Below are 15,554 nucleotides of genomic sequence, written 5' to 3' on the forward strand. Positions count from 1 at the left end.
ACGGCTAAGCAGCATCGATTATGTAAATTGGCTGGTGCGCGGATGATGCTTTAATCATCATTAGGTGTAGGGGTTGGATTAAAATGAAGGAACGATGCTCTTGAAAAGTCGATTTATTCATGATAATGTATAGATTTGTAAAAAATGCAATAAAACCTGTATATTAATATATCACAATATGTCATTATTGTAATACTGTTTATGTTTGTTGACAAGAAAAAACAGATATAGTTCCCCCTTTTTATGTATAACTAAGCCTTCATCTGTTTGCACAGTTTCTTTATTAAGACAATCGATCATATTTAAAACAACACTTAAATTCACATAGCTGAATTCTAATTATCACGTTAAAAAATCTTCTGTATTTCAGATTCTTATTATCTATAAGACTATAAATGACAGTGTTCGCTTTTAAGCAGAAAATAGACATAAGATCCACTAGTTGAAATACATTCATATTCATGATTATCAGAATGAAGTGTATTTAGATTTGACTGTGTTTTTCTTATGATGCCTTCAAGTTTGTAAAAAAAATTGAGTGAGAAAATTATCTGCTCTGATTAACTGACGAAGGAGGAGGAGGCATTCTGTGGTGTGGGGGAAATCTCTCTGGGTTTGAGGACAAATACGTCAGGTTCCTTCTTACACCGGATCGCGAAGCTGCAAAAGGGTAGCGAGCAAAGCAAGAGGAGCAGAGATCTGCACATCATAGACTGAGAGAGTGTAAATCTCATCCTAAGCAAGGTGAGTATCACACTTTTTGTAAATGCATGTGTTTGTAAATGTTTGTGTGGTGATAGCATGCCGTTTCTGGGTGATTTTGTGCGTTGTGGCATCTCAATCTTGGTGCTGTAAAATAATGGGAAATAAAAAAACTAAACGAAGATCAAATCTTTTTATTTGTTCCTTCTTCTTTCTTTTTCCTTTTTTAAAATAAAATCTTGGTTCATCAAGCCATTCATGAATTATTTAAATCATGTCATATAATAGTGAATTCTTTTGTTACTCTGTTTATACTTTACTGTCAAAACAACACAAACTGTTATATGGTTTTATTTACTCACTTTATCACTTTGTATTTCCTCCATATATGGTGTTAGCAGCATCCCTCAGGCAGCTACAGAGGACCATGGCATTTGCAGGGCTACTAAGCGACGAGGACATCACGGCTGCGGTACAGGCTTGTCAAGGTGAGTCAGACAGCACACACGCTCACATGCAGGGGGACACGCACAATAACACAAGAACACATACTTTACAATTTAATTCATGCACATATTGGAAAGGAAGACAAGCACTGTGAAACTCATGCAGTCCCACTTGGGATGCCAGTATGTGTTATTCACAGCATGGAAAGGGAAACTGCAGGTATCCAGGCAGCCATGTGGCAGGAGAGCAGTCACCACCCAGATACCAAAGTGTTTTTACATTGAGCATTCACACAGAGAGGACCAAATCACACAGTCTATAAAGCCCTCACTTTCCACATGACTTAATCATTCATCTATAGCAATCACATTTGGATGACGAGGTAGACACAGCACAACCCCTCGGATTAAAACCAAATGCCAGCACATACATGCCCTTTATTCAGGATAACACCATTAGCAATGATGCAGGCAAAAATAACATGCACGCTTTGTCTAAATTCAAAAAAACTAAAAAGAAAATATTAAAGTGGGCATATCAGGCAGGTTAGGGATACATAAAATAATATTTTTGCTTCCTTTATAATGCAACAAATATTTTAAAATCTTATCAACTATTCTGTGCCTACAAGGCTTATTCAGAGAATAGTTGTGATGTACACGAGGGCAACTCATCCAGCAAGAATTTCCTCTGAAAAGCTTGATAAAAAAGGGCTTTTAGCATTTAGGTTTCCATTTGGCCCACGGGCAAAATTCAGTGCGCTTAGAATGTTTCAATGGAATAATGCCACAGCGATGGCATAAGACAAGGGATTGCTAGAGGCGGTTTATTAGTTGGAATGCTTCAAGCATTCCAAGTATTGTTCTTCTAATCTTTATTAGTTGGAATGCTTCAAGCATTCCAAGTATTGTTCTTCTAATCTTTATTAGTTGGAATGCTTCAAGCATTCCAAGTATTGTTCTTCTAATCTTTATTCCGCCTTATTCTACTATTTCTTCCGCCGCACCTTTCAACTCCTTCACACTTTCAGCTATTAAGACCATTCAAATATTAAAATGTTCAGCTCATTCAGGGGAGGGGTGCTATGACTTTTCAGCTTTTTAGCTCTTATAATTGAATTAATATAAATTAATATCTTCAACCTTTTTAACATGGTTTCCTAATGGATTAAATTTCCAAATCCTTTCAAAACTTCTTCAACTTTCAACTTTTTCAGCTTTTCCAATCTTTCAGCTAGAGACACCATTTAAACTTTAAAATGTTGACACAAGTCTTAACAATTTTATAAAAAAAACAGCTTGTTGATATCTATTATAGTTTTTTCATAAACACTAATTATGTTTCATTAGTTTTGGGGTTTCTTTCGAATTTAGAGTGGAGTTTTCCGGATTGTCCCGCGATTTAGAGTGAGCGCCGTGTGAGGATTCAGTAAAAAAAAAAGAGGCACTTTTATCTTTACGGCCACAATATTCACTTTTCAGCCTTCATTTAAAAAGAAAACATTAGCCGTGCTTGTGCTGGTTGGACTCGTATAAGTTTGGAATGTCAGAGTTATTTACTTTTTGCGTGAGGAGCCTGATTGTGAGACAAAGTCTGCCCCGAGCCCCATACGCTTCCATACAAATCTGCCAACATTTAAAAAAAAAAAAACACAGCCGGTACACTTTTTGTAAACGGCTGTTTGAGCAGTTTTAAAACACATAGAGACATACAAACTACACTCAAACGTTCGGTAGAGTCTTGTGTCTCTCAAAATGTCATTATTTTTTGGCTACTCCAAATAGTTTTGCTCCAGGAAGCATTTGTTTGAGGTGTGGATTTTGTCTAAATCTCTTCACTCTCTTCGCCGTGAGCTAATTAGCGATCAGCTGTTGATCTATGGCCATAAAGACGTAGCTCAGGGACGTGCAGGTTTAACCGTGGTTAGATAACGGTACGTATGGACGTGCATGTCGTGAGTTGGGACGGAGACCCGGGATGAGCAGACCGTAAGTAATGTGGAGGCTGGACCGTAAGATATTTGAGACATGTGAGAGCCATAAGTACTAGATTGCTAGCTAGCTAAACTGCTAACGAGGCTACTCCCCGCTGGAGACTTAAACCGTGGTTGTGACGTTGTTCCTTCGGTGTTGTCATTAAGCTGCAGGCACGTGAGTTTATTTTTTTACGCGAGTGATACTATTAATAACCTTTTCGCGGACCGCAAGAAGGTCCGTAGGTTAATAAGCACGTCAAAAGTTACGGGGAGTGGCGTGACGTTGTTCCTTCGGTGATTGAACTGCAGATACGTGAGTTTGTTTTCTTACGCGAATGACAGGAGATCGTTTGGTCTTTATTTTACGCAACAAAGCGTCAACTTAATATACTATTAATAACCTTCATCGGACCGCAAGAAGGTCCGTCAGTTAATAAGCACGTCAAAAGTTACGGTGGACCAGCCGGGGTTAGGGGGGAGGAGGGGGTCCGCTGGTGGGCGAAACTGCGCACTGAGGAGTGAACAATTGTAATCGAGATGGGGGCTGTAGTATTTGTGTGTGTCCACTAACATTTAATTGTCCAAGTGAAACACGTAGTACTTGTATTAGTCATTGGCGCTGTATGCGTCCATGTTTATTTCACAAAACCGCGCATCTTTATGACATCATCAAGACATGACGGTTAACTTATCCGGAAGTATCCAGGAGCGTTTTTGATGGCACCGCCACGAAGCTTTCAGTAATTTCTACACTATTTGCAAACTTTTGAGGCACTCACCAACCATGCAAAATGTTTTTATATTTTATTTTGACTTGTTGCCAGGATCTTCTCCTGTCTTGTTTATTCTGTGCACATGGGCAGGTGCCACTGTGTATGGTAGGTTGTGTCATCAGTGTATTAATGGGTGAGAGATGTCATCTAGTATTAAAGCGCTTTGAGTTGTCAGAAGACTAGCAAAGCGGTGTACAAGTTCATTAAGTTTGAATGAAAAAGATTCAGCAATGTTTAGAAGTAATTTAAGCTTTTATTAGTTCTGTATTTTGTCAAATTCATAGAAGCTTCCCCCATTTCTGTTTTTTCCAATTCTTTCAAGTTCGTTTCAGCTTTTCTCATTTCTGTATTTTTAGCAATTTTTAAATGTATTTCAGCCTTTTTTATTTCAGCAATGTTTAGAATAATTTCAGCTTTTATTATTTCTGTGATATCAAATTCATAGAAGCTTCTCCCATTTCTGTTTTTTTGATATTCTTTCAAGTTCATTTCAGCTTTTCTCATTTATGTATTTCAGCTTTTTCTATTCTTTCAGCAATGTTTAGAATAATTTCAGCTTGTTGCATTTTAAGCAACTTTTTGAAATTAATTCCAGCTTTTATTATTTCTGTGATTTCAAATTCATAGAAGCTTCTCCCATTTCAGTTTTTTTGCAATTGTTTCAAGTTCATTTCAGCTTTACTCATTTCTGTATTTTCAGCCATTTTAAAATGTATTTCAGCTTTTTCTATTCTTTCAGCAATATTTAGAATAATTTCAGCTTGTTTCATTTCTGTACTTTAAGCAACTTTTTGAAATTAACTTCAGCTTTTTGCATTCCAACGCATTTTCAGCAGGAAATGCATTTTCTAGTTCCGCCTTATTCTACTATTTCTTCCGCCGCACCTTTCAACTCCTTCACACTTTCAGCTATTAAGACCATTCAAATATTAAAATGTTCAGCTCATTCAGGGGAGGGGTGCTATGACTTTTCAGCTTTTTAGCTCTTATAATTGAATTAATATAAATTAATATCTTCAACCTTTTTAACATGGTTTCCTAATGGATTAAATTTTCAAATCCTTTCAAAACTTCTTCAACTTTCAACTTTTTCAGCTTTTCCAATCTTTCAGCTAGAGACACCATTTAAACTTTAAAATGTTGACACAAGTCTTAACAATTTTATAAAAAAAACAGCTTGTTGATATCTATTATAGTTTTTTCATAAACACTAATTATGTTTCATTAGTTTTGGGGTTTCTTTCGAATTTAGAGTGGAGTTTTCCGGATTGTCCCGCGATTTAGAGTGAGCGCCGTGTGAGGATTCAGTAAAAAAAAAAGAGGCACTTTTATCTTTACGGCCACAATATTCACTTTTCAGCCTTCATTTAAAAAGAAAACATTAGCCGTGCTTGTGCTGGTTGGACTCGTATAAGTTTGGAATGTCAGAGTTATTTACTTTTTGCGTGAGGAGCCTGATTGTGAGACAAAGTCTGCCCCGAGCCCCATACGCTTCCATACAAATCTGCCAACATTTAAAAAAAAAAAAACACAGCCGGTACACTTTTTGTAAACGGCTGTTTGAGCAGTTTTAAAACACATAGAGACATACAAACTACACTCAAACGTTCGGTAGAGTCTTGTGTCTCTCAAAATGTCATTATTTTTTGGCTACTCCAAATAGTTTTGCTCCAGGAAGCATTTGTTTGAGGTGTGGATTTTGTCTAAATCTCTTCACTCTCTTCGCCGTGAGCTAATTAGCGATCAGCTGTTGATCGATGGCCATAAAGACGTAGCTCAGGGACGTGCAGGTTTAACCGTGGTTAGATAACGGTACGTGTGGACGTGCGTGTCGTGAGTTGGGACGGAGACCCGGGATGAGCAGACCGTAAGTAATGTGGAGGCTGGACCGTAAGATATTTGAGACATGTGAGAGCCATAAGTACTAGATTGCTAGCTAGCTAAACTGCTAACGAGGCTACTCCCCGCTGGAGACTTAAACCGTGGTTGTGACGTTGTTCCTTCGGTGTTGTCATTAAGCTGCAGGCACGTGAGTTTATTTTTTTACGCGAGTGATACTATTAATAACCTTTTCGCGGACCGCAAGAAGGTCCGTAGGTTAATAAGCACGTCAAAAGTTACGGGGAGTGGCGTGACGTTGTTCCTTCGGTGATTGAACTGCAGATACGTGAGTTTGTTTTCTTACGCGAATGACAGGAGATCGTTTGGTCTTTATTTTACGCAACAAAGCGTCAACTTAATATACTATTAATAACCTTCATCGGACCGCAAGAAGGTCCGTCAGTTAATAAGCACGTCAAAAGTTACGGTGGACCAGCCGGGGTTAGGGGGGAGGAGGGGGTCCGCTGGTGGGCGAAACTGCGCACTGAGGAGTGAACAATTGTAATCGAGATGGGGGCTGTAGTATTTGTGTGTGTCCACTAACATTTAATTGTCCAAGTGAAACACGTAGTACTTGTATTAGTCATTGGCGCTGTATGCGTCCATGTTTATTTCACAAAACCGCGCATCTTTATGACATCATCAAGACATGACGGTTAACTTATCCGGAAGTATCCAGGAGCGTTTTTGATGGCACCGCCACGAAGCTTTCAGTAATTTCTACACTATTTGCAAAAAGATTTTTATATTTTATTTTGACTTGTTGCCAGGATCTTCTCCTGTCTTGTTTATTCTGTGCAAATGGGCAGGTGCCACTGTGTATGGTAGGTTGTGACATCAATGTATTAATGGGTGAGAGATGTCATCTAGTATTAAAGCGCTTTGAGTAGTCAGAAGACTAGCAAAGCGTTGTACACGTCCATTTACCAAGTTCATTTAGTTTGAATGAAAAAGATTCAGCAATGTTTATAAGTAATTTAAGCTTTTTTCGTTCTGTATTTTGCCATTTCTGTTTTTTCCAATTCTTTCAAGTTCATTTCAGCTTTTCAAATGTACTTCAGCTTTTTCTATTCTTTCAGCAATGTTTTGAATAATTTCAGCTTGTTGCAGTTTAAGCAACTTTTTAAAATTAATTTCAGCTTTTATGTCTGTGATTTCAAATTCATAGAAGCTTCTCCCATTTCAGTTTTTTTGCAATTGTTTCAAGTTCATTTCAGCTTTTCTCATTTCTGTATTTTCAGCCATTTTTAAATGTATTTCACCTTTTTCTATTCTTTCAGCAATGTTTTGAATAATTTCAGCTTTTTGCATTTTAAGCAACTTTTTGAAATTAATTTCAGCTTTTATTATTTCTGTGATTTCAAATTCATAGAAGCTTCTCCCATTTCAGTTTTTTTGCAATTGTTTCAAGTTCATTTCAGCTTTTCTCATTTCTGTATTTTCAGCCATTTTTAAGTGTATTTCAGCTTTTTCTATTCTTTCAGCAATGTTTAGAATAATTTCAGCTGGTTTCATTTCTGTACTTTAAGCAACTTTTAGAAATTATTTTCAGCTTGCATTCCAACGCATTTTCAGCAGGAAATGCATTTTCTAGTTCCGCCTTATTCTACTATTTCTTCCGCCGCACCTTTCAACTCCTTCACACTTTCAGCTATTAAGACCATTCAAATATTAAAATGTTCAGCTCATTCAGGGGAGGGGTGCTATGACTTTTCAGCTTTTTAGCTCTTATAATTGAATTAATATAAATTAATATCTTCAACCTTTTTAACATGGTTTCCTAATGGATTAAATTTTCAAATCCTTTCAAAACTTCTTCAACTTTCAACTTTTTCAGCTTTTCCAATCTTTCAGCTAGAGACACCATTTAAACTTTAAAATGTTGACACAAGTCTTAACAATTTTATTAAAAAAACAGCTTGTTGATATCTATTATACTTTTTTCATAACCACTAATTATGTTTCAGTAGTTTTGGGGTTTCTTTCGAATTTAGAGTGGAGTTTTCCGGATGGTCCCGCGATTTAGAGTGAGCGCCTTGTCAGGATTCAGTAAAAAAAAAAGAAGCACTTTTATCTTTACGGCCACAATATTCACTTTTCAGCCTTCATTTAAAAAGAAAACATTAGCCGTGCTTGTGCTGGTTGGACTCGTATAAGTTTGAAATCTCAGAGTCATTTACTTTTTGCGTGAGGAGCCCGATTGTGAGACAAAGTCTGCCCCGAGCCCCATAAGCTTCCATACAAATCTGCCGACATTTAAAAAAAAAAACACAGCCGGTACACTTTTTGTAAACGGCTGTTTGAGCAGTTTTAAAACACACAGAGACATAAAAACTACACTCATGCGTTTGATAGGGTCTTGGGTCTCTCAAAATGTCATTATTTTTTGGCTACCCCATATAGTTTTGCTCCAGGAAGCATTTGTTTGAGGTGTGGATTTTGTCTAAATCTCTTCACTCTCTTCGCCGTGAGCTAATTAGCGACCAGCTGTTGATCTATGGCCATAAAGACGTAGCTCAGGGACGTGCAGGTTTAACCGTGGTTAGATAACGGTACGTATGGACGTGCAGGTTTAACCGTGGTTAGATAACGGTACGTATGGACGTGCGTGTCGTGAGTTGGGACGGAGACCCGGGATGAGCAGACCGTAAGTAATGTGGAGGCTGGACCGTAAGATATTTGAGACATGTGAGAGCCATAAGTACTAGATTGCTAGCTAGCTATACTGCTAACAAGGCTACTCCCCGCTGGAGACTTAAACCGTGGGTGTGACGTTGTTCATTCGGTGTTGTCATTAAGCTGCAGGCACGTGAGTTTATTTTCTTACGCGAGTGATACTATTAATAACCTTTTCGCGGACCGCAAGAAGGTCCGTAGGTTAATAAGCACGTCAAAAGTTACGGGGAGTGGCGTGACGTTGTTCCTTCGGGGATTGAGCTGCAGATACGTGAGTTTGTTTTCTTACGCGAATGACAGGAGATCGTTTGGTCTTTATTTTACACAACAGAGCGTCAACTTAATATACTATTAATAACCTTCATCGGACCGCAAGAAGGTCCGTCAGTTAATAAGCACGTCAAAAGTTACGGTGGACCAGCCGGGGTTAGGGGGGAGGAGGGGGTTCGCTGGTGGGCGAAACTGCGCACTGAGGAGTGAACAATTGTAATCGAGATGGGGGCTGTAGTATTTGTGTGTGTCCACTAACATTTAATTGTCCAAGTGAAACACGTAGTACTTGTATTAGTCATTGGCGCTGTATGCGTCCATGTTTATTTCACAAAACCGCGCATCTTTATGACATCATCAAGACATGACGGTTAACTTATCCGGAAGTATCCAGGGGCGTTTCTGATGGGACCGCCACGAAGCTTTCAGTAATTTCTACACTATTTGCAAACTTTTGAGGCACTCACCAACCATGCAAAATGTTTTTATATTTTATTTTGACTTGTTGCCAGGATCTTCTCCTGTCTTGTTTATTCTGTGCACATGGGCAGGTGCCACTGTGTATGGTAGGTTGTGTCATCAGTGTATTAATGAGTGAGAGATGTCATCTAGTATTAAAGCTCTTTGAGTTGTCAGAAGACTAGCAAAGCGGTGTACAAGTTCATTAAGTTTGAATGAAAAAGATTCAGCAATGTTTAGAAGTAATTTAAGCTTTTATTAGTTCTGTATTTTGTCAAATTCATAGAAGCTTCCCCCATTTCTGTTTTTTTGATATTCTTTCAAGTTCATTTCAGCTTTTCTCATTCATGTATTTCAGCTTTTTCTATTCTTTCAGCAATGTTTAAAATAATTTCAGCTTGTTGCATTTTAAGCAACTTTTTGAAATTCCAGCTTTTATTATTTCTGTGATTTCAAATTCATAGAAGCTTCTCCCATTTCAGTTTTTTTGCAATTGTTTCAAGTTCATTTCAGCTTTACTCATTTCTGTATTTTCAGCCATTTTAAAATGTATTTCAGCTTTTTCTATTCTTTCAGCAATATTTAGAATAATTTCAGCTTGTTTCATTTCTGTACTTTAAGCAACTTTTTGAAATTAACTTCAGCTTTTTGCATTCCAACGCATTTTCAGCAGGAAATGCATTTTCTAGTTGGTAAATGTCATCGGTGGAAGAATGAAAGTCATTTGAGCGAATGAGTTCATGTGACATATCTATTCAGTTGCTCACCATTCTTGCTTTCCTGTTCTTCTGCGATTGACCTCTCACTCCCACATCTGTCCGTCCGTCATTTCTATCCTCTACCACCGCAGCTCCGGGCACTTTCGACTTCAAGTCGTTCTTTGCCCAAGTGGGACTAACCAGCTCATCCGAGGCGGATAGAAGTAAAGTGTTCATGGTCCTGGACCAAGACAAGAGTGGATACATTGAAGAGGAGGAGCTCAAGTAAGGACAGCGTGTGTCTGCAAGTGTGGCCACTGTGATAGTGATGGCCCACAGGCAAAGGTGTATGAATGAAAGGCCTGTAGGATAGGAAAAAGGCATCGGAAATAGTCAATAATGATGTAGGCCTGAACTTTTCTTTCATATTTTCTGCGCACTGACCAGGCTGTTCCTTCAGAATTTCTCTCCCGGGGCGAGAGAGCTGTCTGCGGCTGAGACCAAGGCTCTGATGGCTGCCGGAGATAAGGATGGAGATGGCAAGATTGGGATGGAAGGTGGGTGCATGTAAAGCACCGTAAAAAAGCTGACGGCAGCGGAGACAAAGGAGCCGTTACCAAATAATGTCTTTCTCTAGATACTGTGCTTAACCATAATATTCTTTTTAAAATCACTTGTACTTAATAGGAATATCAGACTTAATGTATTTTTCTCCCTGACAGAGTTCTGTGACATCTTGAAATAAAGAAGATGGTCGTTTTCCCCTTTTTTAAGTTAACGGGTCCCGTATTGGAAATCCTGATTTTCCAGACCAGAAACCTTGGATACCACCTACCTGTCTGCCGCTCTCCCCGTGGAGGAGATACATTAAATATGCTTGGTGGAAGCTGGATGTTATAGTGTGTGTGTTTAATCAATCCAGTACCTGGAATGAGCTAATAAATGTTTTGAAGATGTGATATCAGATTTTTTTTTCCAAACTGAACTGAACTGAACTGAACTGGATAAAGTTCATTCATATAATAATATATAATAATATTCAAGGGTTTAGATTATTGTATCCTCTTATGGTCCCCGCATCACTTAAGGGTAAGAAAAGTAAGCGATGACCAGAACGTTTAATTAATGAGAAACATGAGGCTTTCTCGCCGAATGATGCTGGAAAAAGAAAATGACTAATTCAATATTAATTCTACTATTCTGTAGTTTATGAGCAGGAGTCAAACTGGATGACGTTCGGTGCCTGTTGATTCATCTATTTATCTGACTCACACTCCTCCGAGGGGAGGATGTCATCAACAATAGAATCATTTTATGATAGTAAGGAAACCCCCCTTAGGCCCTTTCCACTGAAGCCAGATGCGGATAATACAATAAATGATGTTAAATTCCACTTAGCTGCTTTGATTTTCAGGGTTCTAAAAATGTTTATATTGGCTCGCTGTCCCTCTCACTCCAACAGAACATCGTTAGGTTTAAGAGACGTTGTATCCTCGGTGTTTGTGGCCTGTTCGGATTACTGCTGCAGATAATCTGATAACCAATAACGTGACCTAGGACACATGGGCTCAAAATAGTTTGCTACATTATTGTGATTATTACTGCCTTCTGCTGGACGAATTTCGAATTCCTGCAGGTAGAAATATTCATGTTAATTATGGCAACCTACTATATTGTATCGATCCATAATTGAGACTAAGATGAGCCATTGAGGAAAAACAACACAGGTAAAAGCTATAATACACAAGCCCAGTTTAGCTTATTCTTTAAATAAAGAGATTATGTCCATCAGAAAAGGGGTGTTTATTTCTGTATTAATTAAGTTATTCATCTGGGTTTTGTGATATGTAAGTGAGTCAGAATTAAAAGAGATGCCCAACAAACTCATAACTAGTTCACATGTTTACGCTTCCATACGCACAGCCTTTTAAATATTATTCTAAAATGATTGGTGCACGACAGGGATACGGAGGTATGGGCCCCAAAAACCTGCTTGGCCACTCATTTGAAACTCCACCCCCTGCAGAGTTCACATGCATCGTATGGAAATATATGGTAGCATGTATTTTAGGTAGCTATAGCTAGTACATGTTACACGACAGCAGATACAAAGTATGCATAACATCTGAGATCAGAGGCTTCAGCAGAGGTACATCTTTATCATATAAGGAGATGAACCCCAATAGCCATTTTGGGGGCAGTACAAGCAGTCCTTCCAAATATATTTACAACCTACGAGTTGTCATAGTATTTTTTTTTAATAGAACATTTCCTCTGTTCATTAAGAAAGTGAGCAGCTGTTATACTTGGCACTCCTTGGAACTCATTCATGAGCCAATTGGCTCCATGTTTTTTTCTTCTTCTCAGGAATATGAGCCCTTGGCATACATATCCACTCTCCAACATTCATTTCATTTATAATCTCAGATGAAATTTACAGCATCAGCATCAGCATGTGGACCGCTTTAAATCATACGCAGGCATGATGTCCTGTGAAGTCAGCAAGCGGGACTGCTCAGATTTCCACACGTCTAGCTATAGGCCTCTGCACACATGGTAGCATCCTCATTTGTTCACCTAAAAATAGTTCAGGACTACTTGACACATTTTTTTCGAAACCCATGCATCTTGGTACCTGACACTGAGACTCGAATCGCTGTAAATGGTGTTGCTCGAGGATATATAAGAGCGATGGGTAGCTGTGAGAGACATTCACTCTTGAGTCCTCCTTGGTTTTCACTCGCCTCAACGCAACCCAAAGGTGAGTGGGATGTGAGCGCCCCGGGGGGCCGGGGGCCGCGCCGACTTCGTTCTGTCAGGCTGGGAGGAAAGGGACTGAGACGAGGAGAAACGTCCTGGACTATAACTTTAGAGAGAAAATGGAACCAACATAGAAAACAAAAAACAAAAAAATACCAGCACGGACCACAGGACGACTCAGTCAGTGCGAAAAAAAGGGAGCTCGAAATGTGGCCATTTGGTTGCGAAGGATCAACTTCTTTGGATTGATAACTGCGTTTAATTTACCTCGTGTCCTTTTTTTACCGGACGAAAGCCGGCAGCTATCGAGGCGCTTGACATCGCTGCTTCTCGCCCAACTGCAACGCTCATCCGTGGCACTGGTTCGTGTTGCTGTGATGGGGGCCTCTCAGTGGCAGCATCATCTATTTAGTGTCTTAGCAGCGTCGGGGGAAAACTGAGTCAGACCCGAGCTGACATCCCGGAGACCAAGACTGCAGCACTATGGTCCTTTGAAAAGGAAGCGGCGATGCTCTGGGGAAGCTATTAAAGCGAATCATTAGCGGGCTAAACAAACAAGAGGCACCTGGAACCTTTTATGTCTCTAGATTCTTTCCAAAGCAGTGTCACTGGTTTTATCTTTTGTATCTGCGGTGGAGCAAAATGTAGGAATAGCCTTATCTGGAAGTTGATGTAGGATTTCAGGCTCTAATGATTTAAAAAAAAAACTACAGCAAAACACTAATCCTCTCACTATTGCTCTGAAGTTGCTGCATAATAGCAAAACCCACAAAATATAAATTCTCGCTTTAAAGAAGCCTATTTGTAATGCAATCACACTACTACTGGGATGGCATTTGCGATAATTTCATACTAACTCTGAGTCTTCTTTCTTTCCGCAGAATAAAAAATGGCCTTCGCTGGTACCCTGAATGAGGCTGACATCAAAGCCGCTCTGGACGGCTGCGCAGGTGAGCTTCATTATCTGTCTGTTTTACAAAATACATTAAACAGTTACAACTTCACCTTCATTGCCATTATTTGTAAATTATAAAATCTCACTGCAAGTGTGCTGGACTCTCTGCTATCTGAACTGCCAGCAACGGATCTCCTGTTAGATCAACACTGAAGTCCATATGTGAAGCTTGACAAGGTGCTAATGCTGTTTGAATGTGTGTTCCAGCTGCTGACTCCTTTGACCACAAGAAGTTCTTCAAGGCATGCGGCCTGGCCGGCAAGACCGCCGAAGAGGTCAAGAAGGCCTTCTTCATCGTCGACCAGGACAAGAGTGGCTTCATTGAGGAGGAGGAGCTGAAGTAAGACCCAAAAGCAACTCATACTTAAGCAAGCGATACCCCTGTGGCTACAAATGATGCACCAGATCCAATATTGTGGCACCGTGTTTGGGATTTTTAGACAAATTCAAGGAGCAGCATTACTTTTACTTTTTTTTTTAAGCTTGGCTCTAATCTTTGGCTCAAACTACTCATATCAAATGAAGCAAATACAAAGGCTACCTTTGATGAAGCCTGGAGGTTTTTAAAAAACCCTTTAAATGACGTTTGTTCCCCAGCGATTTCCAATCAATCAATATAGTCTCAGCGGATCACTTTAACGCTGGCTGTTTTTTTGTCCACTCCTCAGGCTCTTCCTGCAGAGCTTCTCTGCCAGTGCCAGAGCCCTCACAGACAAGGAGACCAAGGCTTTCCTCGCCGCCGGTGACGATGATGGTGATGGCAAGATCGGAGTCGACGGTACGATTTCTTTTCCTTTTTCTGGGCACACTGTTTTTAAATATCTTTAAACTAAGCAGAACACGGCAGAGACACGCAAGGTTCATTCTGATACTCAGTGGCAATGGACTCTCTGAAGCCACCTGCATGACAGCATATTATTCAACATACATTCACACACATCTAGGCATAGAATCAAAGTGGGTGATGCACTGGGAGCTGCAAGGGTTGGCGGTTTGAATCCCGGCTGCTCCATGTGCCATGATGAAGTGTCCTTGAGCAAGACACCTAACCCCTAATGGCTCCCCAGGCAAAATGTAAAACATGGGTTAAAATGCTATGTAAGTCGCTTTGGATAAAAGTGTCAGCTAAAAGAAAAAGAGAGCTCAGGTTAACCTCGTATAGACCAGCACAATGACATTATGTTCACTACTTATGCCAGTTTCATTCTACTTTCACAGAGTTCGCTGCCATGGTTAAGTCATAAAATCTTCACTGACCAAGATCCACTTCTTTTCATGGAACTGCAAACCCCTTGCAAGATTCTGTATCCACCAGCTGAAAGAATATTTTTTTATACCTTATTTATGAGTTGCCTGCGGATTATTTCTCAACATGGAACACATGTTTTACTGTGAATGTTACTCAGATGTGCTAAATGTTCTGAGACTGTACAACACCATCTACACTTTTGAGGAAGAGTGAAAAACCAGGAATAAATACTCTTTTGGTCTAAAATCCTCTGCTTTTGGGTCTTTTGTTTTTGCGCTGTGCTTCGGGCAGAGCTTGTTTTGACGGCTGGTCGGATGGTCGTACTCAACTTGGCAAACACATGAGGAATTGCCCACTGTGCTCAGATGCTCCCTCGATCCAGGGAGGTTTGCAATGGATAGCTGTCACACATACCGTAATTAGGTGGTGTCTTTCATGGTCTTTTTACTCCACCCACTGCTGAGTAGTCATTCAGACGATGTGCTGTGGCATCAGGAGGGCTATTAACAGCCACTGTTGCGTCAGCAGGAAGTTTGGAATCCGGTGCATTGATGCACATCTTCAAAGAACTGAGGGGTTTCTTGTTCAATTCACTTTCTTGAATAGAAATAGAAAACAAATCAGTTGAGTTTAAAATAAATTACAATTCATTGGGGGAAGCTAAAAGTGCTCAGTAATCAGCAATATGTAACCACTGTACCAGATCAGA

General features: G+C 39.6%; 2 protein-coding genes across 3 annotated transcripts; both read left to right on the forward strand.

Annotated features, from left to right (window-relative positions):
* Nucleotides 1-562: 562 nt before the first annotated feature.
* On the forward strand, nucleotides 563-10,840 carry LOC119220982 (parvalbumin beta-like). 2 transcript variants are annotated; one of them, XM_037477359.2, is made up of 5 exons: nucleotides 563-744; nucleotides 1,101-1,190; nucleotides 10,034-10,166; nucleotides 10,329-10,438; nucleotides 10,604-10,840. In XM_037477359.2, the coding sequence occupies exons 2-5, from the start codon at nucleotides 1,130-1,132 to the stop codon at nucleotides 10,624-10,626; spliced, it is 327 nt and encodes a 108-aa protein (XP_037333256.1). In that variant the 5' UTR covers nucleotides 563-744; nucleotides 1,101-1,129; the 3' UTR covers nucleotides 10,627-10,840. The 2 variants fall into 2 exon arrangements, with proteins under 2 accessions (XP_037333256.1, XP_037333255.1); XM_037477358.2 differs by having other exon boundaries at nucleotides 564-744; nucleotides 1,104-1,190.
* A 1,746-nt stretch (nucleotides 10,841-12,586) lies between these two features.
* LOC119220980 (parvalbumin beta-like) lies at nucleotides 12,587-15,085 on the forward strand. The gene is made up of 5 exons (XM_037477356.2): nucleotides 12,587-12,642; nucleotides 13,523-13,591; nucleotides 13,804-13,936; nucleotides 14,265-14,374; nucleotides 14,815-15,085. Exons 2-5 carry the CDS (start codon nucleotides 13,531-13,533, stop codon nucleotides 14,838-14,840), a joined length of 330 nt encoding a protein of 109 aa, XP_037333253.1. The 5' UTR covers nucleotides 12,587-12,642; nucleotides 13,523-13,530; the 3' UTR covers nucleotides 14,841-15,085.
* The last annotated feature ends 469 nt before the right edge of the window (nucleotides 15,086-15,554 follow it).

The sequence above is a fragment of the Pungitius pungitius genome, chromosome 12 (assembly GCF_949316345.1).
Source record: "Pungitius pungitius chromosome 12, fPunPun2.1, whole genome shotgun sequence".
In the NCBI taxonomy this organism is placed as follows: Eukaryota; Metazoa; Chordata; class Actinopteri; order Perciformes; family Gasterosteidae; genus Pungitius; species Pungitius pungitius.

Bases quoted from the DNA above. Each gene is read 5' to 3' on its own strand.
- LOC119220982 (XM_037477359.2), top strand. From the start codon at position 1,130: ATGGCATTTGCAGGGCTACTAAGCGACGAGGACATCACGGCTGCGGTA. The intron at 1,191-10,033 runs GTGAGTCAGACA...CTACCACCGCAG, and splicing joins TGCGGTACAGGCTTGTCAAG to CTCCGGGCACTTTCGACTTC. The intron at 10,167-10,328 runs GTAAGGACAGCG...CGCACTGACCAG, and splicing joins ATTGAAGAGGAGGAGCTCAA to GCTGTTCCTTCAGAATTTCT.
- LOC119220980 (XM_037477356.2), top strand. From the start codon at position 13,531: ATGGCCTTCGCTGGTACCCTGAATGAGGCTGACATCAAAGCCGCTCTG. The intron at 13,937-14,264 runs GTAAGACCCAAA...TCCACTCCTCAG, and splicing joins ATTGAGGAGGAGGAGCTGAA to GCTCTTCCTGCAGAGCTTCT. The intron at 14,375-14,814 runs GTACGATTTCTT...CTACTTTCACAG, and splicing joins TGGCAAGATCGGAGTCGACG to AGTTCGCTGCCATGGTTAAG.